Source organism: Sinocyclocheilus rhinocerous, unplaced genomic scaffold, assembly GCF_001515625.1.
Source record: "Sinocyclocheilus rhinocerous isolate Xijiao unplaced genomic scaffold, SAMN03320098_v1.1 scaffold1462, whole genome shotgun sequence".
Classification (NCBI taxonomy): domain Eukaryota; kingdom Metazoa; phylum Chordata; class Actinopteri; order Cypriniformes; family Cyprinidae; genus Sinocyclocheilus; species Sinocyclocheilus rhinocerous.
Genome location: NW_015639843.1, coordinates 419,301 through 445,917, shown reverse-complemented (window position 1 = coordinate 445,917; position 26,617 = coordinate 419,301). Strand labels below are relative to the sequence as shown.

Sequence of the window (26,617 nt, the reverse complement as noted above, 5' to 3'; positions counted from 1 at the left end):
CTGCATTTTTCTGGACAGCACTCTCCTAAACTCAAAAAAAAAATATATATATAGTAGCATGTACTGATGGCAAATTCTCCGCAAGACTTTCTCAGGACCTAAAGTATTGGCTGCTTGTAACTGCATGATGGAGGTTACAGAAGGAACAGTTTCAACCCCTTCTATCCTGATCTGAGCCCTCTGTCTTGCTTCACATACTTCACCTGCTTTCACAGCTTTATTCACCAGTCCTGTGTTCAGTGTCCTCTTGTCTACATAAAGACTGTGAATCAGGATAGCTTTCATCTGACTGCTAGTCTTCTAGATTTATGGTCTATATTAGTTTAAAAAGTGTCAGTCACTAAGATAAAAAGCTGTTAAATAACAGTTCATTGTTGAAAGGTTTTTTGCTGCTATATATAGTTGGTAACGTCTGATCTTGTGGTCAGTGAGCCACTTCCTGATGAAAGTCATAGAAACTGAAAACCTTCAGATGAGTTCGAGCTTCAGTGGCAAGAGAACCGAGAAAATCAACACACTTATAATAATACCTGATAATTTATCAAAATGTCCTTCAGCATGTGGGTTTTCACTGTGCTTTTCATCAGTATGGAGGGTAAGATAAATATTTGAAGTATTTTCTTTTTGCTAGCTGTCTATTGTTTTAGTGGTTGTGGTCACTGGTCAGGTGACTTACTGGAACGGTTTCAACAGTTTGTAGTCAGTTCATCCTATACAAGTCTTGTACTTTTCACAATTTCTCTAACATGACAGTGTTTCTGAAATCTCTCTGAGATCTAGAAACAGTAAGATACTGCTATTGAAAAGACATGTTCTGAAACCTCAACATAGAGATACTTGAGACTACTTAGATGAAAAATTGTAAAATGTAAATTTCTTTGTGCTTTTTCAGTTAAACATATAGAGACTTTGTCACTAGTTTGTGAAAAACAGCAGCATAATGTAAATGTACCGTTATAATAGATGCATTACCTATTTGGTTTCCTGACAGTTTTTTATGTTTCCTTTGTAATATTTTCATTTGAAATATGTAGTCACTGAATGCATTTTGTGCCAAAGCGATGATAAATTATGGTAAGGGGCGTTACATTTCCGACGAGTGCTTGCGGTGTTCGGCCAATCACAATGCACTGGTTCAGCTGGCCAATCAGAGCAGACTGTGCTTGTCAAAGGAGGGGGCTTTGTTGAAAACGACGCGTTTGAGAGAGGTGGGGCATAGAGGACCTACATTAATGTATAGTATTTGAAAAATAGTGTTTTTTTTTTTTACATTAAAGCATGTCAACATATTCTGTTACATCAAATACACAAAATAATGATCTTTAAAATAGCATCATATGACCCCTTTAAGATTTTAGAATTTGTTAGGGTTAAAAGAATTGTTGCACAACATATCATGCCAGAAACATATTAACCACTGCGATAATGATCCAATCTTAAACTCTTTTTGGCAAGGCTGTTTATATACACTCACCCGCCTTATTCATACACCACTTAATTTGCATGGGCCCACCAAAAATTGGGGAATAGAAGATTGGAAAAAGGTTTCCTGGTCTGATGAGTCTCAATTTCTGCTGTACCATTCAGAGAGTAGGGTCAAAATTATTATATCATCTGCTTCACAATGTTATGACACTGGCTAGAGTGAGACAGCAAAATAACCTGGAAAAGACAACAAAACTCTTTCTACACTTTCATTTACTGAGGAATGAGCAAAGACCAATATAACAAACAAATCCCGCAAGAAGAAGCTAAATTCTCTTTAAAAATAAAATAAGATACAATTAATCACACAGCCTCGTCTTAAAATAATAATAAATTGAAAAAAGCAGCAAGAGAAAACATCCACCACCACAGTTTCCAATGTGAATAAGATGTTTATAATCATTTAAGATATCTACAGAGAAAAGAAGCTGACAGTAAACTATCAACATTAAAACAAACAAAGCAAAGTACAGGCAGGAAAACAATCAAACTACAACATAAAATAACAAACTAAACAAACAACTAAACGAAACTAATGCTTCTATTAATGCTAATGTTTCTATTTGCAGTTTTGAGCAATTTAGCCAATTGATGAACATATCTGTTGATTACATGAACTTCTTGATTTAAAGAAAAAAGGTTCTCTCTAACTGTTCAGAATTAACCTGACACAACAGATGTCCACTAGGTTCATCAAAGCAGCCACAGAAGATGGAGGAGTTCTGCTCTGTGTTGTGTTCTGTGAAAAATGATCGAAATTTTTAATGATTAAAAAATACTTTAAAATGTAATGCATACAGACAATGGCTTGAATGAACTTTTACTATGAAGATTATTTTATTTACTTCAAGCACCTGCAAAAATTGTCAAAATGATTTGTCATTTAGTAATTAAAAACAGTAATTAGTAATTGGATTTGTGTAACCGTCCTGAAATTGAGTAATAAAAAAATATGGCTGACAGAGTAAAATTGAGAAAAACCTAAGTGTTTTCGCATTATGTAAGCAAAACTATGTAATATTTCTTTGAAAAAGTGTTTGGTTTTCTCAAAGCACACACCCTGTAAGAAAGTGCATCAAAGTTTCTTTAAAATATCTGATAATTTGACAAATCAAGATTAGTCGAGGTTGTAAAATGTCAAAAAGAAACGCTATAATATTTGTTCATGATACAAAACCCAGAGTCCTCTGGACTGACCTCCACTGGTTGAGCTGAGAGCAATGTTCTCTGGATCCCCTGCACCATCACCAGCATAAGCAGTATTTTGCTTCTTCTGTAGGGAGAAGAGAACGTTGAGATTTAAATCACAATCAACAACCACTGCACATAAATGTTCTTAATATCAAAATAACATTTAAACAAACAAAAAAAACAGAATACATACATATATGTCAATGATTGAAACATTAATGATCTACTATGACTTTAAATGATGTCCTTTCTGAGCAAAATATCTCAAGGAAGCTTATAAATCTCACAAATACTTGTACAAATTCCCCCAAAACAAAACACTGCATTGTAAAATACATAGCCTTAACTGACAACTGCTGTCAATAAAAGTTACAATATAAATACAGAACAGAAGTGTTGCCTAATTTATTTAATTTGCCTAATAATACTTGCCTTTTCCCATATGCAGTAGATAATCAGTAGAAGAATGAAATAAATGACAGAAACTATCGCTGCACAGACCCCTGCATTTATGTTTATTTGATTTAGGCTGATTGTCCAGGGTGTCTCTATACGAATGTCTTCAGCAGTCTCCAGTGACCCTACAGGAAAGAGCAGATATGGCAAATGAATGGATGGAGATTCTGGGCTAATGCAACTTATATAGTTTTTAAAAAAAAAATCTTATTAAACATGTCATCTTTAATGTTAAATTTTTTAATTCAGTTATTTTAGAATAATGTGACACTATAGGCTGTTACCAAATAAATCAGTATCAACCAAAGCCATCTTTGCACAAGTGTATTTATGGGTTAATGTTGCCCAGAAGTCAGTAAAAGCATTTACACACCACAATAAGCATAATGTAATGTGATTAATCTTTTAAACATAACATTTTGAATACAGAAATATAAAATGAATGACAAAATGAAACGATACTTGGAATATAAAAGGATTATCACCAGTAGGTGGCGGCAAGTCATTGTGTTTATGAACGAGTCATCCATTCAACTGATTCGTTTAAAACGCTGATTCATTCTGGAATAAGAATCAAGTAGCTTTCTATACTATTGGGTCATTATAAATCACTCACTGACCGATGGGAGTCAGTCGCAAAGCGGTTCTGTGTCTTTACTTGAGATGTTTATTTGGCAGAAAAATAAAAAACCATTTTGTGAGACATCAATTAATACTAAATATTAATTAAATAAACTCAGCATACTGTTTTAAAACAAAAGCTATGACTGTTGCTTATTTACACCTAAATTAGGGTGACTATACATGCCATTTTTCCCGTACACGTCCTTGCATTTGTTTTGGCTTTGTTTTCCCGTTTTCATGCTTGCTGAAGGTAATGATCGAAAAGTAGTTTGACCAATAACATGCAGGCATTGTACATAATGGACCAATCATGGTGTGTGTGAGAAGGTGGGATCTACGGTCAAAGCGATGCAATTACGTGTACATGCCTGAAATAAGATCTGTGGTAAACTCTAGCTCAAGATATTCCCACATTTTATTCTATAATGTACAATACATCAGTAAAAACACCTTGTGAGAAGGTTAGTGGTGGCTAACATGTGTCTAAATGGCCGGGGCAATTCTAGGATTTTTTTAATGGTGTGGCACAGGGGGGGACCAAGAACCAGTCAGGGGGGGCCCATGGGAAAAGTCATGTGCCCCAACACAAGTGGGATGACATAAAAATGGTGCGCGTGTGTGTCTGTCTGTCTAGTGAATTTTTGCAAAACCTGTACATATTCTGTCTTTCACCTGTTGCTGCAGATAGATGGCTGCTGGTGTAGTCCTCACTGGCCGGCTCTGACCTGTGCTGCCAGGTTCAAAGCTGCTAATTTGCTGACCAACTTGGCCCTGACTGGTGGATTGGCTCTGACATGCACTGCACTGTACTGCATCTACCTGCCTTTGACATGGTTTCTTCTTGAAGAAACCTTGAATGTATTGCTGCTGTTGTCCCCTTTTCATTTTTTTACACAAAATTCTGTCCAAACATTAAAAAAAACTAACTTAATCATCAATATTACACAAATAGTATATTTATTTAATAGCCATATTCTCATCTGATTAAAGACAAAATCATTTAAATGTGAAGCTGTTCTTGGACATTGCAAACGAAAATAAAAAATATAAGACTACCATGCAAAAACGTTTGTTTATTCAATACAAACAGGTGTTTACTGTTCTACATCTTAAAATTCCAAGTGTCAGAATGCTAACATTATTAAAACCCCATATTTTAGCTTTTACCACGTTACTGCAGACTATTTGGGAAAGTGTTTTTGCCTTTAATCTTTGAAACAACAGGAAGAAACGTAACATAACGATTTCTATTTTAAGCAGTGCTGGTGCATCGCGGCAACACAAATAAGCTTAAAGTCACTCGCCTCACATTCCCAGGTGTTTCGACGCGTAGGGTGACGCTTTTTCCACTTTTTACCTCCACTCTCTCTCTGTCACTCACAGCACCTGATAAAAAATTATATTTGTACTTTAAGAAACTGACTGACACATATTCACACTTTATTTAAGAACGACCAACAGAGATAACTTTGCTTTACTTACCGGCGATGGCAAGACAGGCTATGATGAGCAGGAAGAAGCGATGCATTTTAATAAGTTCTATTCGGCTTGTCCCTTGATTTAATAACAATAATAATAATAAAAAAGCTTCATTAGCGGCTACGTGATCTATCCGGCACTGAATTGGTAAAAGCATGTGTCAAAATAGACACGCACGCCAGGTATTTAAAGGGAGGCGTGGCCTGCAAGACCTCTACCAATCGCTAAGCTCGGTTACGCTGTTGTTGGGCGGAGTCTTTAGCGGAAGTGCAAGTACCAAAGCGACGCTTCAAGTCAACCTCACCTTTTGTGTTGTAATTTATTTGATAAACTTCGCTTTTTATTAAAAAACAATTTTTTTTTATAATAAATGTTTAATCACGGCTGTGATCTGGTCCCAGCCATGACGGACAAACGAGGAGGTCAAGGCAGATCCCAAGTAGGCTACTCTACAGGCCTAACTTTATATTTTTTCTCTCTTCGTACGGGTTTGGACCGAAATTGCACTGCGGTTATATATCCGTTCTGTCGTAATTAAAACGCCTATCCTCGATATGTTTTGTTGTCTTAACGTTTTTATTGACCGCTTACTAAAAACGAGCGGTGGTTTAAAGAACACTGCCCCGACAGACGCACACAATCAGCAGATTACAGAACCTCACTTCACATTACACGACAAACGCCGAATCAACCTGTGTGTACAGGACCAAACAGAAGCGCCGATGAACGCCAGCAGACAAAACTCCACGAACTGTCTGTCTGCGTCTATCGGCCTCAACATTCTGTTATTATTGTGTTTACTGTGTACTGTATGCAATTTAAGTCTTTTAATGAATATTCTGTATTCAGTATGTGCTTTAATGTGGTGGTGGATGTCAACTGCACTAGAGGCACATATCTTAACACACAAGTTAACATGTTCCCCCAGGGTTCCTTTAGCTCTGCTGTACTTTACCAAACACATTCCTCTCTGCCAAACAGATCTGACTCCTCAGTACACTGCTTTTCCCCCCACTCGCATGAATGGACAACTTGCCTATTGACTGTTCATTTCAATAAAGAATCTGCAAACAAAATATTACCAAGAGAATGAGTTTATTCTTTATGCTTCAAAAGATGAATAGCAATCCATGTTGTGCTAAACAGCTCACTGGTACCTGAGCCATTAAACTAAACTGGGTCCAGAAAGTAAAGAAAATTGCCAAATGTCTTCAAAATCTGAAAGACAAAATGGCCACAGAGCACAAGATGGCTTTTCAGCTCAATAGTGTCACTGATTCTAAATCTGTAAACAACAATGACTTTCAAGAAACCTAGAAAAAGCTTCACTTCAGTATTCTCTGTTTGATGTTGTGTTTTGGTGGTGATCAACAGCATAAACATAAATATGTTCCACTCATTTGTGAATTAAGCAAATGTTTTGGACAGAGTTTGGCCACTTTATATTTCACACAATATCATTTACATGTCCCTCTGATAATACAGCAATCCATTCAAATCAAATCTCAAAGATTCACTTATATCAAAAAAACATTGTTGTTGAATGTGTTCGGTCATATTTAATGAGAGACACTGTAAACATACAGTGACCATAGAAGAGACTGCGATCACACTGTATTCTTCTCACAAATATCAGCAAATCTGTTGTATTTATCAGCAAAATAATCATTTGAAGAAAAACAGGTCAGGTTTGTAACCAAAATATATCACAGTCTGATGATGGGCATGAGTTTCTAATTAATTTCTCTTGATATTATAAACTCGGTCAATAGCAGTGAGGTGTTTAAAACTGAATCCTCATGTTTGGTTTCCTCCAAAAACCAAAATGAAGCAAAATTAAACTCTGAGCAATAAAACTAAAAACCTACAGGTATAAGAAAAAGCAAAAGGGAGTTGCTTTCCACAGCAAAGTCACATCAAAAGAAAATCTCCACACTGAGTCTGGTTTACTGACGGATCGACTCGCAGGCTTGATCTCCGTGAGGTTTAGCTGACATGAGAACTACTGAAAAACAAACGTGTGAAAGCTGATCTTCATCACTCGCTCCATTACTGATGTTACTGTCCGTGAGGAGGAGCCCAGTGTCTGTGAGTCTCAGAGATGTTCAGTCAGTGGAAAACAGATCTCCAGCAGACGGGAGAGGAGCCAGACCGCCGGTGACGCTCGGTAGAAGAGAAAGATCTGGAAGATTCTGGATGTGAGACTTCAGCTCCTTCCTCACTTGTGTGACGCGAGCCAGTTTCTGCTTGTATTCCTGCAAGAACACAAGATAATCAATGAATGAATCAGTCCAAAATTTTCAAAAGTTTGGGGTCATTCAGATGTTTTTAAATAAATTCATACTATTTTATTCAGTAAAGATGCATTAAATTGATCAAAAGTGACAGTAAACACATTTATAATGTTACAGAAGATTTCTATTTCAAACAAATTATGTTCTTTTGATTCATGCCGACTCTTTTCTCTTTCTATTTATTAAAGAATCATGAAAAATAAAATGCATCACAACTTCCAAATATTAGAATGATTTCTGAAGATCATGTGACACTGAAGACTGGAGTAATGATGCTAAAAATTCAGTTATGATCACAGGAATAAAATACACTTTAACATATACTAAAATAGAAATCAGTTATTTGAAATTGTAATAATATTTCACAATGTTACTGTTTTTACTGTATTTCTGATCAAATAATTGCAGCCTTGGTGAGCAGAAGAGACTTCTTTCAAAAACACTAAGTTTGATTTATCTCTTCCATGAAACACAAAAGGAAACATTTCACACAAGCTTGTTTTTAAGCTCGAAAATGAAGCAAAGGTACCATAAAAGTATGAAAATTATCCCAAAAGTTGTCCATATGACTTGGTGATATATTCAATGTCTTGTGAAACCAAGACAGCTTTGTGTGAGGAATTTAAACCTGAATGAACCCAACTCAAGTTGAAACAAAATTACGATTTATCAGTGAATAATGATTTAATTTTGGTCTTTTTGTCAGAAGATTTCCAAAAACGTTGAATGTAGCACGCAAGTAATATGGACTACTTTTATAATACTATTTTGTTGCTTGAAGGTAAAAATCACATCCACTTTTATTGTATTGAAACCATCAGCTCTGATATTCTGCAGAAATTCTCCCATGAAAGAGAGAAAATCAAACAGGTTTGGAAAGACACGAGGAGTAGATGATGATGGCAGGATGGTAAGCTTGTCTTTTAACACATTTAGGAGTCTCGTACCTCCAGCTTCTTCTCCCTCTCGTTGAGCGCATCTCTCTGGCTCTGGATGTATTCTGTCAGCATTCGGGCCAGCTGTCTCCGGTCCTCTAACTCAGCGGCCAGGCGTCCGTTATACTCCGCCAGCAGCAGACAGGCCTCGTCCACCGTCTTTGACAGCTTATCTGCCGCCTGTTTATCTGCAGAGAATACAGAGTTTCATCAGAAAACCACTTCCTGTTAGACAGAGGTACGTTTCTCCTGTGAGACTCACCCGAGATCTTCTCCAGAAGAGAAACGTCCTGCACTTCCTGTGGAAGTGATGCGATCTTCTGTCTCACAGCAGCGTCACCGGACGCAGCGTTCTCGAGATCCTGCAGCGCTTTCACCAGCTCCTCCGTCTGTGGATCATGCCAGTCACACACAATCTTTCTTATAAATCAGATTAGTTTATAAAATCTGACTAGATGAACCACATTCAAAATGTTGGTAAAATGGCGCTATTCTATGGAACCTTAAAAAACAATAATAGAAACAATACCATAATTTTTTACCCTAACTGATCTGAAAATCAAGAGTTACAATCACATTTCTTTGAGTAAATGGCCAAACTAAGGGGCTTATGGGAAAAAGTGCACCCTAATATCTAATATAATGTATATATATAAAAAGTATAAATACTGGTAGTTGCTTTGAAACGTCAAGCAGTTTTAGCAGCGTCTTGCAATGTGATGTCAAATCAACTGCCCGTGCTTTTTATATAAACATTAAATTACAAACATTAAAATTATATTAATTATTAATGTTAATATATTTTCCCCAGGAGTCCCTTAAATGCCATTTATTATTCAAAGAAGTGTGGTTCCTACCTTTGATTGTTGATAGTGATTGTTATTATAGAATTTTTATTCAATATCGAGCTTTTAGATTTAAAATTATGTATTTATATTTGTATATTGTTATTTTTAGACATTTTTGCCTTTACTAGTACATTTTAAATGGTCCTGCAAAGTGAACAATAAAATAAAATAAATAAAAATACAAAATTCCATGTATAGTATAATAATAATAAAATAATTAAAATATAGTGGTTCCTACCTTTGATTGTTGATAGTGATTGTTATTATAGAATTTTTATTCAATATCGAGCTTTTAGATTTAAAATTATGTATTTATATTTGTATATTGTTATTTTTAGACATTTTTGCCTTTACTAGTACATTTTAAATGGTCCTGCAAAGTGAACAATAAAATAAAATAAATAAAAATACAAAATTCCATGTATAGTATAATAATAATAATTAAAATAAAAATTTTTTAAAAATTTTATTTAAAAAAAAACAATTTTAATTCTGTTATTACAGACATTACTTAGACAGACCTTTTGTATTTTTATTTAATATTTCAATTTATTTTTAACACTGCATTCAAAATGGACTAATAAAATCAATCATCAATATCAAGAATCAGGGTTTAGAATCACATTTCTTTTGAGTAAATGTCATTCGTACCAGATGTGGAGCAGCTGCGTCCGTCTCCTGGGGAGAATAGTGACCTCTGTAATCATCATCTTCCTCCTCTTCTTCCTCCTGGACCTTCTGGTAGCTTCTCTTCAATTTTTTTCTATCATCTGCTACAAAATAACCTGCAACTTTTACTTCACTTTACTTTCAAAAAGAGACGATTCTGTTCATGCATTCTACAGGACAGTAAACGAACATGCATTTTGGTGAAAACAATGCCTGATGAAGGTTGCATGACCAAAATGTTGTATTAAAATACGATTTGCAAGCTATAGCAGTGATGAAAACTGAAATAACACTAATTGAAGCATGAATGATGAAAACATATGACATAAATGAGATCTCTCTTATATCTGAGCTTCTTCTTTATCTAGATTGCAGCTCTGGTCACTCTGGACATTCATCTACCAACTTCATCAGGTGCATCTTGGGATGTTTTAAAAAATGTTTACACCGTGTGCATGTATCGCGCTGACCTGCGGGCTTCTGTTTGGGACTGTCTGAGTCCTCGATAGCCAGTTTGAGCTGCTGGATGAAGTCTGCACGGTAGAGGTTCCGCTCCTGCCAGATGTTCAGCAACCTCTCCATATGCCTCTTAGAACCATCCTCTCCGTCTCTGCCAGAGAAAGACACAGAATACATGTGAGACAGGACAGATTCATGCTATTGAACACATAAGCATATGTGAAGGTGCGTTTACCTGGCCACATGTGAGCAGGCATCAACCAGGACGCCCTCAAAGTCTTTGGCGAACTCGGGACCCTTTTTCTTACTGTTCTGAATCACGTCATTAGCCAGATACAGGAACGTCAACTTCCTGCTGCTTTTAGCTGAACAACAAACATTTCATTATTACTAACTTTAGAACAAAAACTTTTTGTGTGTTTCAGTTTTAATGTTTCAGCCTTTTAGCCATTTTTGAAGGTTAACCTTGTTTACACAACCAGCATGCCTTGTGCAAACTACACTAAACAAGTAAAGTTTGGTCCTAAATTCCTTGATTCCCATTTGTTCCATTTAAAGCAACAGTTCAGCCAAAAAATAACATTTATTGTTCTCACCCTCAGGTCATCCAAGACGTAGATGAGTTTGTCTCTTCATCAGATTTGGAGAAATGTAGCATTGCATCACTTGCTCAGCAATGGATGCTCTGCAGTGAATGGGTGCCGTCAGAATGAGAGTCCAAACAGCTGATAAAAACATCACAATAATCCACACCCCTCGAGTTCATCAGTTAATGTCTTGTGAAGAGAAAAGCTGTGTGTTTGTAAGAAACAAATCCATCACTAAAGTGTTTTAACTTCAAACTGTTGCTTCTGGCCAAAATTCAAGTCCATAATCCATAATAACGCTTCCTCCAGTGAAAAAGTCCATCTCCTGTTGTCTCTCACATCAAAATCCAGCCACATTTTTGTTTAGAGCGGTTTTGGCTTGTAAACAGTTTTTAATCTGTGCAGATTTCTCTCCTGATTGAGACCAGATAGCTTTTTCACTGGAGGAAGTGTTTTTATGGAGTATGGACACACATTTTAGCTGGAAGCAACGGTTCAACAAATTTTAAAAACATCTTAATGATGGATTTGTTTCTTACAAACACACAGCTTTTGGCTTCTCAAGATGTTCATTGATGACTAGGGTGGTGTGGATTACTTGTGGATTATTGTGATGTTTTTATCAGCTGTTTGGACTCTTGTTCTGACGGCACCCATTCACTGCAGAGGATCCATTGCTGAGGAAGTGATGCAATGCTACATTTCTCCAAATCTGATGAAGAAACAAACTCATCTACATCTTGGATGGCCTGAGGGTGAGTACATTTTCACTATTCCTTCAACTACCACTGTAAACCCAAAGCTGCAGCTGTTATCACCAGTGTCAACAGCGGTAAAACTCTCTTACCTTTCTTCATTTCTCTGTGCCACACACGCACGATGAAGGATGCATGTTTGCGGTGATGAATGATCCACAGAGACAGAGTCTGAACGCTCTGCTGCGAGTTACTCAGTTCAGACAGCTTCTTCTCCAGCGCAGACTCGGAGAAAGACGACATGCTGACCACTCTCTCTCACCAAACCACCCTGAGAAGAAACACCAGGTTATAAACAGGTCTGAGTTGCATTTCACTTAAGAAATGTAAAGCTGCTTTCGAACTAAGGGACTCAGAGGAAAAAACGGACCCTTATATTTACATTTATATAATATATAAAGTATAAACATATGGGTAGTTGACTTTTGACTGTTTGACGTGTTATTCTGCATTTAAAACTACTTTCTAAACAATATTTTTTACTATAATTCTTATTATAGCATAGCTCCGACATGGAATATTCGTTTATACGGAATAGTTTTATTTTATTTTTCCCAATCCAAGGACATTTAAAAATAAACTACAAATAAAAAGGTTTTAAAATAGTGCTAAAATTATACACATTCTCTCATACGGCCATAAAATTTAATCCGGAAGCTTGATATTAAATAAAAATGCTACAATAATACATTTTATTTGTCAACTAACCACATACATACACATTATTAAACCACTTTCAAATGCATTTTGCTTGTTTTTAAATAATTGTTATGCATATTAGGATTCATGACCTCATTTTCTGTGGTCTACTTGTATTAAGAGAGACCACATGGAATATTTGTTCTTTAGAGACCAATATAGTAAAACAATGTACATATGAATAAAATTTGCACACACACACACACACATACATACATACATACATACATACATATATATATATATATACACATACACACACACACACACACACAAAGTATTTATAACGGTAGTTTGATTGCATATATATAGGCCATGTGATTAACAAAGTAGATATAATAGAAGAGTTTGAACTTAAACTCCATACAGAGTCTGAGTTATTGATTAGCTGAGAAGGTGATTATTTGTAATGCAAAATTTCTGGGACATGCAGCCAACATATTAAAGACAGTAAAAGCTAATTAAGCAGGTTAAAGAAACAAATCAAGCAAACAACTAAAAGATAAAAGGTAATGTAAATAAATTCTCACCTGTCAGCAGTTTTTGTAACGTTAGCCTAATCTGGATTTAAATTCAATATGGCACAACGCACGCGGGAAACACTAAATACGAACTACCGCGGATCAAAAGGGTGGTTTAAGTCGAGATATTAATAAATCGAATGAATAAGATATGATCCGTGAGTATATTCCTCGAAACTTTTGCCGAATGTTTGAACACGATGAGATTCCGTTCCAAGTTGGTTGATAAACAAACGAACGTCGCGTACGTGACGTCACACAGACGCGACATCATGCTGGATGTGTTTTTTGCAACACTGTAATGTCTCGTTTTGAATAATAATACCAGTCATTTTCAAGTCACGTGTGTTCTTTTGTCTAGGAAACCCAGCCTTTGTTTGCTAGCAGGCATAGATGATCTCTCTCTGGACTGAAATTCGTAATTTTATATTTAATGAAATAAAGCAGGAGTTTATTGACATGAATGTGAGCTTGAAACTGCTGCTGACACTGAACCACTCAAGAGTAAGTACTATGGGAAATTTTAAGGGGAGGGGCTGTAAGTAAATATTCAATATGCTCGTTCACTCTTCATATGTTAAAATAAAACATGACCATAGAAGAATAGACGAAAAACAAGTTTTTTTTTGTATTGTGACTTTACTACTTTTAAATTTGCTTGCTGGGCACCATCTTATTAATCATACACAGTAACAAGAGTGATATACACCTCATAGGACATCAAATGTTTTAGTGTGATAAGCAGTTCATAGTCATAGACTCTTTTGTCAATGTTTTTGCATGTTTGTTTTAAGATAACATGCTTTATGTATGCTAGTGAAAACAATTATCAGCAATATTATTTAAGAAGTTGGAAAATGAACTGCATCCATTGTGAAATCCATTGTGAAATGCATTTACTTGACTATATCAAAATGTCACTTCAAGGAATCAGTCATTGAATACTAACAAATGCTGATTAATACTTGTTTAGTTGCCAAAAGTTTCTCTTTGTCATACATTTTTATATTTGTATTTCTCATGTTTGTCTCTCTCATGATGACTTTTTTTTCCAGAATTTTATTAACATCCTTCACAGATCTTGTGCTCCATACATGAAGAATGGCTGAACATCAGATCGAAGACCCAAAGATTGCATTTGCATATCTCCGCCCATCCTGTGTCCTCCTGACCAAAGAACCTACGGTCGCTAACGTAGAAGCTCTTAGCGGTCATCTCCGCAGTGTGAGCGATGGAGCTCTCCAACAGCTCCAGGACTATGTTCTGTTTCCCCTCAGATTTGTCCTCAAAACCCCTGGCTCAAAGCGGGAGGGACTCATCCAGGCGGTGATGGAAGCCGTGACGTATGTGCTGGAGAGCACTTGCGTTCAGAGTTGGGATTCTCTACGGGATCTGTTCTCGGAGCTGTGCCTTTGTCTGTGTTCCCCAAAAGACCCGGGAAAACCCGCCACAACCTCTGAGGAACTAAAGCTGGCCGTCCTTGGATGCTTGGACACCCTTATGCACTCTGCCTACGGTGACATTGTTTTTAAACTCTACGAGCCAAGCATGTTGCCTGGACTTGGAGCCGCCGTTTCACTACTTCTGGCATTAGCAGAGCACGAAAAGGCTAGAGGAGTTCAAACGGCTTCCCTTAAATGTCTCCTTTCTTTGTTTCAGCAGTGCGACTGCGAAGAGGAACACATTGAGCCAGGACGGGACGAGAGGTATCTGCTCGGACGCACCTTGGCCACTTTTTTACCTGGGATTTCTCGAGCCCTGAGTCTCGTAATAAGTGGAGATGTAAGACAAGGCCATACAGTTACAATGAAGGCCATGAGGGTTTGGTACAAAGCAGTAGGTCTGGTAATGGCCGATGAGCAGCTTCAGAAAACAGACAATGATGTGGCAGCTGGAGATCTAGGAAGGGTTGGGGAGCTTGTTGTAAAGAGGACTCCATCCTGGCGCAGAACCACATCCCAGCGCCTTGCTTTGGTCTTACAGAAGATAATTTCTTGCACATCTGCCCACCCGCACTGGAGAGTCAGACTTGAGTTGGTCAATCTATCCCATTTTCTTCTTTCTCAGTGTAGCCAGTCTGTGGGTGAATGTGTCGGTCTTCTTCTGGAAGCATTGGTAGGTGCTGTCAACGATGAGGAGCCTGAGGTTAAGCACAGGTGCAATGCAGCATTAGATGAGGTGGCACAAATGGGTCAAACCAATGGCAGACAGGACTTTACTGATATTCTATCTGAAAACCTCCACAGCTTGGCATCATCCTTACCTAGACTCATGAGAACATCTGACGACCAACGCAAGCTCTTTGTTCTTAATGTGTTTCTTGGGTACCTCAAGATTCTGGGGCCTAAAGTGGATGCGGTACTTTCTTCAGCAGTACATCTGGAGCGCATCTCCAAAGCATTGATGCAAGTGATGGAGCTGGACGTAATGGATGTGAAGATCATCGAGGAGAGAACTCTGACGTCTTCGACAGACTTGAGACCTGACCTGCACCAAATCCCATCCCAGAGGAAGTACTTCCTCTACTTCACAGACGACAAGATATTCTCAGCACTCAGGAAGATCTGCCGCATGTTGGGATACTACGGAAACCTCTACCTTCTTGTTGACCGCTTCATGGAATTGTACAGGGAGTCTTCGGTTTACAGAAAGCAAGCTGCTTTGGTCCTCAACGAGGTCATTGTCGGTGCTGCAGGCATTGGCGTAGAAACGGACACTTCTAGGATTGATTGTTCAGGAACAAACCAGTCTAGAACAAATCAAGAAGACTTGAAATCTTCAGTCATGTCCATCATCGAGGAGTACATCAGTTTGAGTAACTGGCATCTCCCTACGGTCTCAGAAGCCTTGGAAGGGAAACTTGAGTCTACAACCTCCTTGGTGTCCAATAGTCCAGAACGAAACTGTTTGCAGTTGCTTCCAGCATCCAAAACTCCAACGCTTCACCAACTCAACGGCAACATCTGGCAAATCTGTATCCAGTTGGAGGGCATCGGTGGCTTTGCACTGGCATTAGGCACCGATTTCCGTCTGCTTCTGATGACGACACTATACCCTGTGCTGGAGAAGGCCGGGGACGAGTCGCTTCTTGTCAGCCAAGCGGCTTTTAGCACCATGTGTGACCTCTGCAAGGCTTGCGATTACAGTTCACCCAAGGAGCTTGTCATCAAGAACTCAGACTACCTTCTCAATGACATTTCTCTAAACCTAGCTAGACCCAGCATTCACCCTCATGCTCCGCGAGTTCTTGCGGTCATGTTCACTCACTCAGATGCCAGTCTGCTGCCTCTAGTGGCCGATGTGGTGCAGAACGTGTTAACGGCACTTGATCTCAGCTATGACCAGAGAGCGCCACAGTTCTGTAGTGTGCTACACTCACTCATGAAAGCACTCGGTGAGTCTTAATTTTCCTTAGTTTACTTAAAGGGATAGTTCACCCAAAAATTAAAATTCTGTCATTAATTACTCGCCCTCATGTCGTTCCAAACCCGTAAGACCTTCGTTCATCTTCGGAACACAAATTAAGATATTTTTGATGAAATCCAAGAGCTTTCTGACCCTCATTAGACAGCTGAAAATGTTCCCAGACATCGGTAAACTACTAGTCCATGTGACATCAGTGGTCCAACTGTAATTTTATGAAGCTACGAGAATGCTTTTTGTGTGCAAAGCAAACAAAAATAACGACTTTTTTCAACCATTCTTCTCCGCTGTGCAACATCTGCCGCCATTATCGAGAGTATTGATACGTCTTGATATTGATGTGTCTTGGTACTCATGAAAGCAATGTCCTTACTGCATTTCTGGGCCTGGGAACATTTCAGTAACATTGCTGTCTAATGAGGGTCAGAAAGCGCTCAGATTTCATCAAAAATATCTTAATTTGTGTTCCGAAGATGAACGAAGGTCTTACGGGTTTGGAACGACATGAGGGTGAGTAATTAATGACAGAATTTTCATTTTTGGGTGAACTATCCCTTTAACTATTATTTTGAGCAATGTTACTATAAAGTATTAGATTCTAAATGTGTTAAGTTTGAAAAATTGATACGTTTTACCACAGTGAGATGGTTTCCCGCTACTATGGGACACCAGAAGACACCCAGCAAAGAGACCCAGAATAAAGAGTGTGTGAACTTGAGGCAGTTTCTCCTGGACTATAAGAAGCAGAAGGAGCTTGCAGAAGGCATTGGAGTAGAGGAGGAAGATCCTAATGATTTAGGTTTGTAATTTACATTCATGTTTGGTTAAATGCCTATTTCTTTAGTATTAAGCCAGGAGGGGAAAAAAAGTACTTAAAGTGCTCTATTTTCACGCACTAATTTTGTACTTAATATAGGCTTACTAAAAATGATTCTTTAGTACTTCTAGATAATCTTACAAACATATAAGTGTACTCAAATGTGCTATTTTGGAACACCATGAATATCAACTAAAATGTTCTTTTATTATATATTCTTTGTATTAAAAATGTATTTAGATACCTTTTGTAGTAACCCACTGGTGTATGTAAGATGGGTTCAAGTGTACTACAAGTGGTAACTAAGTCCTCCACATGCTGAGGCTTTCAACTCAGGGCTCAGATTTCTGATCATTAAACCAACACCACACAGAGCCGAATTCCCAGAGCGATCCGTTATTATGGCGTTCCTACTATCACGCTGAAGGTTTGTAGCTGATTTACAAGACGCATTCAGAGCCAGACTTTTGAGCATGCAGTCGAATGCACAGGAATGACAAACCAATTAGGTTTTTAAATTCCCCTGTCCACAGAAGTTCCTCCACCAACTTCTGATGAGGACACAGATGGTCCTGCAGAGAAAAAGGAGCTTTCTCTTCATATCCAGATTGCGAAAGACTTGATAGAGCGATGCATCCACCTGCTCTCTGACTCCAACCTGAGAATCCGACTCAAGGTTGTAAAATCTCTTCTAGTGACGTATAATAGCTTTGGCATCGCTGCAGGTGTGCTTCCTTTGAACAGAGAGGGTCTAAAGTCAAAGGTGCATGTGCATTTACAGGTGTTGGACATCTTGGAGTTGTGTGTGTGCGTTTTATGTGAGCGAGAGGACGAGCTGCTTCCCATGGTGCACCGGTGCTGGCCTGCTCTCCTCCACCGTCTCACCAACGATGACCCTCTCGCTGTACCTCGAGCATTCAAGGTGAGATCATGTCCTAGCAACCATCCACAACACCCTAGCAACCAGATGCAAAACCAACACGCAAAAAAAAAAAAAACTCTTTTGCAACTATGACCATCCACAATATCCCAGCATTTTATGTCAGAGGTCATATCTGGTGGGGCGAAGATAACAATTTCGGTTTTGTCATTGTATTAGCTGTAAGAAGTTCATGTCCATCCAACATTTTATGTCACACAGGCAGTCAAACAGGCCAGACACAGACCCATTATTATTTTTGATAGGAAAGTAGAGCTGAGTGTCATCGGCATAAAAGTGGTATAATCAATTGTGTCTCTGAATAATATGACCAAGTGGAAGCATATATAATGAAAACAGAAGAGGACCCAGAATGGAGCCCTGCATTAGACGTCATGGACATTTCTATAGCATAAACACAATATTGAAGTTCAATGATTTGCATTAGAAAATCATTTAATTAATGATATTAAATGATCATTTAATTTTTAATTGGCTAGATACTGTCTTTCAGTAAAGCGAAGCTTGCTAGCTACAGTCAAGCTATAGTGAATTGTGAGTGAATCGTTCATTTGAGTCAATTCTTTTCAATGAATCGGACAAAACACAAATTCTTCTGAAGGATTCATTATTGAACGAGCCTGAAAGTAGTTTGCTATTACTGCGTCGACTGTGATGTAATTTCTATTTTATAATAAATGCTGTATTGAACTTTCTATTCATAGAAAAAATTAAAATGTATCACCGTTTCCACAAAAATATGAAGCAGCACAACTGTTTTCAACATTGATAATAATCAGAAATGTTTCTTGAGCAGCAAATCAGCATATTAGAATGATTTCTGAAGATCATGTGACACTGAAGACTGGAGTAATGATGCTGAAAATTCAGCTGTGCATCACAGAAATAAATTACATTTTACAATATATTCACATAGAAAATAGTTATTTTAAATTGTAATAATATTTCACAATATTGCTATTTTTACTGTATTTTGATCAAATAAGTGCAGCCCCGGTGAGCCGAAGAGACTCTTTTCAAAAATATAAAAAAATCGTATCAACCTCAAACATTTGAATGCCATTGTATATTAGCTGGGATACAATAACAGATCCAGCAGATCATCAGGTTGCTCTGTTTTTCTCCGTGGATCTCCAGGTGTTGTGTGTTCTGGGCGAGTCGTGTGGAGATTTCCTGAGGAAGCGCGTGTCTAAGGAGGTTCTGCCTCGTCTCACCTCGTCTCTGATGAAGCAGGCGGAGGTCAGCGCTCGCTCCGGACCCGTCTACACACACACACTGGCTTACAAACTCCAGCTCGCCGTGCTGCAGGGTCTCGGACCTCTGTGTGTGAAACTGGACCTGAGTAAGTCTGCAGTTCCGTGTCCCAAACACATGCTGGAAACATGCCTAATGATACTGAATAGTATTTAATAATCAGCTTTTAAAGGGAGATTTTTATATATATTTTTTATGCCAGTTATCATTTAATATATGTGACCCTGGACTGAGCACAAAAGCAGTCTTAAGTCACTGGGGTATATTTGTAGCAATAGCCAAAGATACATTGTATGGGTCAAAATTATCAATTTTTCTTTTATGCCAAAAATCATTAGGATATCAAGTAAAGATCATGTTCCATGAAGATATTTCGTAAATTTCCTTCTGTAAATATATAAAATTTCAAGAAATTGACCCTTATGACTGCTTTTGTGGTCCAGGGTCACATTGTGTAAAGAAATGAATACGTGCTAAACAAAAACATAACATGAATTTAAAAGATAAGGTTCAGCTAATTGTTCCATTGGCCCTCCCACATTAAAATATATTAAGTGGAATGAAAATGAATTATAATGATTAATTTAATGACGTATGTGCAAAGTCAGCTGTAGCAAAGTTCGTAGTCACGGGAATAAACTCCAGGCCTGGTCCTCTCTCGTCCAACACTGTAGTCACTCCTCCTTTTTATCCTTCCGGAGCTCCTCCGTGAGACTCGAGACCGGTGAGTGGCGCAGGTGGCGCGCATTAGCATTTACTCCACCCGCCCCTCTTGTCACATCAGCATTATAACAAAATCATGCAAACACACAAATACGATACTATACGTTATTATAGTTTAAAATGCAAATCTAAATCCTGATATTCCTGTAGTATGTTCTGCCTAAATTATTACAAAAAACAAAAATGCATCTACATTCAATAATGTGCTAAATTTCTGAGCTAAATATAGTATTCAACTAGAATAATGTAGGACAGGACCTTATTTTAGGATTTGAACCATTTTTGCTTGTAAAAGTGGGTTTCTTTTTATATTATTTTTCATTGCCTGCATAAGCTTATGGGACAAGGCCATGGACAAAAAATGAGATGGTTATTTTTATCTTTTTAGTCCTTGATATACTCCTATAGATTTTGTTAATATTTTTATTTTTATTTTATTTTGAGGTTCTGTTTTCACTGTAATATTAGTTAAAGGTTTAGTAATTTTGCTGTGGTTTGTAATTTTTATAACAGTTTTTTAAATATTTCTATATAGTTTCTATCCAATTTTTATTGATTGATTTTAGTTCAATTTTTATTTAAAAATTTAAATGGCATTTTATTTCCTAAAATGTTATTATTTAAATTCTTAGAAATATTGCCTTGACAACTAGCTGAAATAAGTTTAAGTTTTATATTTTATTTCATTTCGTTTCAATAACCCTGAACAGGAGGAAAAAATGTGATTTCAATGCTTTTGCTTGCAAAGTGAATGCAAAACTAGGGATGGAAATAATGCGAGATGGAATTAAAAACTATTTCAGTGCTTTTGAGAGAAAACTACATTTTAGTTTTCTTGTTTTTGGGAGAATGCAAAAGTTTTTTGAGTGCAAAACCACTGAAATAGTAATTTTTAATATTCTTCAATCATATTATTTTTTAATTGAGAAAACACATTTTAATGAAAGATCAAAGATTACATTTTTTTCCCTTTAGAATAACATGCTGATAAATCGTGCACAACAATATCAGACATTGAAATGTACATTTTGTATGGTCTGAGAGTTGTGAGCATGTGATCACCACTAGATGGCAGTCTCGCATCACAGCTGCAGCAAACGCCTCAGAGTCAATCTCACCATAACACATCATCATCATCATCATCATCACAGCTCCATCTGAACCATGATCTGAACACACACCGTCCTGAGCTGCTCTGTTCATTCCTCTGGAGGAGCTCCGAAGGTCTCTTTCGTATCGGCTGTTTTCGTTTTTCCTCACCCTCAGTGGGTTTTCTGATGTAATCCAGACACTTTGTAAGGAGTGAAACGGAAAAACCTCACATGCTGCAGTTTGGCTCATGCATTCAAGCTTAATGCATGTAAATATGATTGACTATTGACCGATAAAATATCACTTTCTGTATTAGGCTTAAGTCTAGCTACGCCTGGGAACACTGTGTTACAAACCAAACCATGAGAAATTTGAAGCCAGTGGTTTGTGAAATGCTGAAGTGATTTGTCGTTCGATTGAGCCGCCATGTGGAGAAGATTCATCCAGAGAAAAACATCTGTGAGAGGAGGGAAATACTGATAGAGTTTCCATGGTTATGAGACAGACAGACATGAGAGGTCATGCTGTTTATTTCCCAGCTGGCTCTAGTGCTCTCTCTCTCTCTCTCTCACATCATTTTTCCTCTTTATTATTCTCCATCCATCCTTCATTTCTCTCTGTCTCTGGTCTCGCCGTCCCTCTGCATTCACCTCCATTTATCTAGAGTAATGAGGCTCTACATCAGCCTGCTTAATTAATTAATTAGGATAATGCTGCCATGGAGACTATTAGAATATATTAGAACATCTGTGGCCATTATGACGCAGGCGTTCACTGTTTGCATTTCTGCTGTCAATTTCAGCGAATTCACTGGAGGACGCATTAAGGTTTGTGGGAATAGAGAATTAGGACAAATCTATAATAGCGTAATTGTCTCAAATAGTATTTGATCACGTAAAATAATTTGCTTTACACAGCTGATTTTCCTGAAGCGGATTTGTATGTTTTAGGACGAGTCTTTATTCAATTCAATTCAATATGTGCTTTATTGGCATGACAATTGTTACAATGTATTGCCAAAGCATAGTGTTTACATTGAATCTAGAACAGATATATATGCAACAAAAACATGCATGTATATACATTTAAAAATAACATTTTAGAATTCTACGAACAATTTATAAATAATGGAGTCTTTATTCTGAATGTGTGTTTGCAGTGGAGGCGGATCTGGATCGGGTGATTGACGCCTGTCTTCTGTACCTGAGCTGCCGACAGCCAATCAAACTGCAGGAGGCGTGTCTCAGGTAAAGCCCCACCCACCGCGAAACTGAATATTTCTTCATTTTTTTAAAGGGACTTTTTCTTTATCAAAGTGGATTTAAAATCCCCCAGCATTATTTCTCTTTTATAAAAGTGATTCATTTTGCATTATTTGTTTATAGTCTCAGGAACACGCACAGACTAATATCAAAACTTTTTATTATTGTTGTTGTTGTTATTATTATTATTATTGATTCATTCACTGTCTGCTGTAATTTTTGGTTTGCAGTATATCAATATATCTACCAATATTTGGTCATATTGGGATTACACCAATAGAAAGAGAGTGAAAGAGATTTGACCAATGTATGTCAGACTGATTAATCAATTTGCTTATTCATAAATGATTGACAAGCCTTGACATAAATAATGTATGCATATTATTACATAATATATGCAATAAATAATATAACAATATATTATAATTTATAGAATACAATTTATAAATTACAATAATAAATAAAAATAGTATATCTAATATTTAACAATATTTTAATCGTTTATATATGTATATATATAATACAAACGATTAAAATAATATTGTTAAATAAATAATTAAATAATTGTATGTATATTATGTATATATATATATATATATATTAAAAACATGATCTAAATTAAAAATATATTTTCAGTGCTGATCATTTCAGAATAGCCAAATTGATTAAGCAGCCTGACAGAAATATCAGTGTTTGTGTGTGTGTGTATATATATACAATGTTTTATATTTAATATTTCTTAATGTATTTTTAATATTTTACACACACACACACACACATGTAACTCATCAGCCACAAACCTCCTCTTTAGATGTCGGAACTGACAGTCTAATCAAAGTTTCGTTATCCTGCTCTCTAGAGATCAGTCAATCATTAGAATGCAAGTTACCATAAATCTATTTCAGACTGATCATACTCTAGTTCACTGCATGTGCTGCTGTAAGTAGCCAGTGTCATATCCGGCTGTGATGGTATGAATTGTGGTGTTGTGCTCTCTGTAGTGTGTTCCGCTCACTGATGGATCTGGACTGTGATCTGTGCTGGTTCAGTCTGAATGAGCTGTGCTGTCCCGTCACGTACCTGCCGCCTCCTCCTCATCTGCTGGCCGTGACGCTGACCGGATCAGACAAGCCCAGAAACCAATTCACAGACAACATCCTCACATTACTGCAGGAGTCTGATGCCCCATGACAGCGCTTCATACATCTGAACGCTAGGTTTAAGATGACCAATGTTTGTAGGATTCAGATCTTCCCTGGCTGCACGTTTGACTGGAAGAACCTTTGGATGAAGCTGGAAATCTAACTTTTTCATATGATGCAGGTAGTTTTATATATATATATATATATATATATATATATGATAGAACTGATTGAGGAAAAAAAAAAAAACAAGCTTGTTCCTTAAAATGTTTTTTTTTTTTACAAATTACCATGTAAATGATATTTTCAGCCAAAATACCATAGTTAAATTCCTTTAAAAAAATACAAATTAATGATGTTTTCAGCCAAAATACCATAATTATTATATTGTTACTTCTCTAAAATATTAATAAATTAAAATGGGATCTTTCAGAATCATAATTTTTTGTTCTTTTTTCCCCTTTTTTCTTTGGATGCCATTTGTGGCTAATATCAAATTACTAGAGTTTTACTGTAGAAATTATATGGTATTCTGGAAATACCATAATTATTATAGTTATTGTTACTTCTCTAAAATAATAAATTAATATGGGATCTTTTAGAATCATAATTATTTGTTCTTTTTTTCTTTGGATGACATTTGTGGCTAATATCAGATTACTAGAGTTTTGCTGTAGTAATTATGTGGTATTCTGACAGAAAACAATCAATTGCATTTCTGAATATGCATTTCTGGATATTTTCCAGAAGTTTTTGTTCAACCATTCTGAAAAACATAATTATATTCATATAGCTGAATCCTCCATTTAAATTTGAAATACATTTTGAAATGCCACTTATTATTTATGAATTAAATTTTTTTTTTAAATAGCATACATATTGAGTGAAAAAAAATTATTTCTATTAATTTCCTGTTTATTGATAATTTATATATATATATATATATATATATAATTTATATTTATGAATTTGATAATTACTCTTTATTTCATTGCCCATTAAAATAAAATAAATATTGTCCATTAAAATAAATACAATTATTAATTACTATATAATATTACACAAATTAATTAAGATTCATAAAGTACTTTGTAAACAAAAATAGTAACTCTGCTTTTATTGTACAATTAGTTATTAATGAAATGCTTTAGTTCTATTATTGTTATTACATACTGGTAAAAAATGTATAGCCAGAATGCACTGTAACTCGCTTTGGATAAAAGCGTCTGCTAAATGCATAAATTATTAATTAATTATTATTATCAAAATACTAAGGGTCCTCAATAGAATCCAGCAGGTTCTGGTCTAGCTGTGTGCTGTTGGTCCGGATCTTCTGCTCAGTCTGGTGTGGTCGCGGTTTCTTCTGTGACAGTCTAATAAATGTGCCGCCTGTGAGAGCCGCATTAAAGCTGCCTCATATGCTTTGTGTTAGCCTGCTGCTGTGTTATCTGCGCTGTACTTTGCTATTTATCCTGCTGCCAGGGCTGACAGAGGCGCTATTATTCACCGGGCCCCAGCGCCGGGGCGACCCGCTAACGCGCGGCATACGGGGCTAATGCAATTTCCTCTCGGCCGCTTCTGATAAGTGTAGAAGCATCATTATAGAGTCAAACCGCTTGACATGCGCTTTGTTTAAGGAATTCACCGCCGGTAAAGACGACAAAGCAAATTGAAGTGATGAAATAATGAAGTATTGAGGTGATTTTTGAGGTTAAAGGGGTCATAAGACGTTGCTAAAAAGAACATTATTTTGTGTATTTGGTGTAATGCAATGTGTTTATGTATCTCTTTGGGTTTGAGACTTTAGTCTTTGCAACTTTAGGGATCTTATCTATGCACAATCAGCTTGTAACACTCCAAAGAGAAAGGAAAACTTGAAATCACATCATATGACCCCTTTAAAACTAGCAAGGCAGCAATAAAGGGCCATAAATATTTAGCTTACCATTAGAAGAACTGAAGCCAGCCCAGATGATATTTTGAACCTCCAGAGAAACAACTGGTTCCACTTTACTTCCTTATGGAACGTCATTGTCATTTACAAATATCCATTAAGCCAAAACTTAACTAACACATTTAAAAACATGTGCGTACCATAAAATAAAGCAAAAAAACACGAACTAAGAAAAAAAGAACACTCATTTTGCAGGTTAGCCAATCACTGTCTTAAATTAGTCTCCGATTGCTCGCCAAATGCTCCCTCTTTAACCCTTAAAGTGGCCTGACTAGACTTTGAACATTCAACTGTCTGCAACGGCGCCTCTTTCAAAAATATAAATTCAACATATGATAAAAAAGTAAAGAATGCAAAATTGTCTACACTACTTTCATGTAAACCTGTAGCTTTAAAGTTGTATAATTTTAATTCTGTGATATAGCTTATCGATATTCTATTGGTCACGTGACTTCGTGATACCATCTTTTATAAGATGGTTATTCCATATACGGTTTTTACATACGTAGCAAGTTTTCACAAAATAAAAAATAATAAAAACATTATTATTCCGCCAAACGATGTTGTTCCTCAGAAACCGTTGTAGTTGCAACAAAGTGGTTGCCGAGCAACACACAGATGCAAAGAGGTGTATGTTTGTGGAGTAATTTACAACAGCTTGGAACGCGGCTCAACCAATCAGAATCAAGGACCGGAACTCTCTGTTTTATAATTAGAATTTTGGAACACAGTGAAGTTCTTTAGATGAGCTTGCGATTTGTATGCATAGTATTTCACACTGTTAATAATAAAGCAAGCAAATCATGTTTTAATGATACACAATGACGTAAGATCAATGTACAATGTTTTTTATTTGATAAAGGCATACATTGAAGGTGAAACCAGTCTTTTGTAGGATTACTTAATATACACAATCTGTACATGTATTACTTCCAGAAACAAAAAGAACTACTGAATCAAACTGTAAAAACGAAGCGTTGTTAATAGCATTAAACATACTGTGAGTGT

General features: G+C 36.7%; 2 protein-coding genes across 4 annotated transcripts; one reads left to right on the top strand and one right to left on the bottom strand.

Annotated features, from left to right (window-relative positions):
- Nucleotides 1-6,324: 6,324 nt before the first annotated feature.
- LOC107752204 (regulation of nuclear pre-mRNA domain-containing protein 1B-like) lies at nt 6,325-13,258 on the bottom strand. Of its 2 annotated transcripts, none has more exons than XM_016568105.1 (8): nt 13,012-13,258; nt 11,875-12,053; nt 10,676-10,805; nt 10,452-10,591; nt 9,964-10,082; nt 8,727-8,853; nt 8,477-8,652; nt 6,325-7,490 (listed from the first exon to the last, which is right to left on the bottom strand). In XM_016568105.1, exons 2-8 carry the CDS (start codon nt 12,023-12,025, stop codon nt 7,341-7,343), a joined length of 993 nt encoding a protein of 330 aa, XP_016423591.1. In that variant the 5' UTR covers nt 12,026-12,053; nt 13,012-13,258; the 3' UTR covers nt 6,325-7,340. The 2 variants fall into 2 exon arrangements, with proteins under 2 accessions (XP_016423591.1, XP_016423590.1); XM_016568104.1 differs by having other exon boundaries at nt 9,964-10,085; nt 13,012-13,257.
- Nucleotides 13,259-13,395: 137 nt separating this feature from the next.
- On the top strand, nt 13,396-23,872 carry LOC107752203 (TELO2-interacting protein 1 homolog). 2 transcript variants are annotated; one of them, XM_016568101.1, is made up of 8 exons: nt 13,396-13,506; nt 14,058-16,396; nt 17,066-17,224; nt 17,776-17,918; nt 18,024-18,164; nt 19,320-19,524; nt 22,411-22,498; nt 23,515-23,872. In XM_016568101.1, exons 2-8 carry the CDS (start codon nt 14,104-14,106, stop codon nt 23,702-23,704), a joined length of 3,219 nt encoding a protein of 1,072 aa, XP_016423587.1. In that variant the 5' UTR covers nt 13,396-13,506; nt 14,058-14,103; the 3' UTR covers nt 23,705-23,872. The 2 variants fall into 2 exon arrangements, with proteins under 2 accessions (XP_016423587.1, XP_016423588.1); XM_016568102.1 differs by having other exon boundaries at nt 13,491-13,506; nt 14,081-16,396.
- The last annotated feature ends 2,745 nt before the right edge of the window (nt 23,873-26,617 follow it).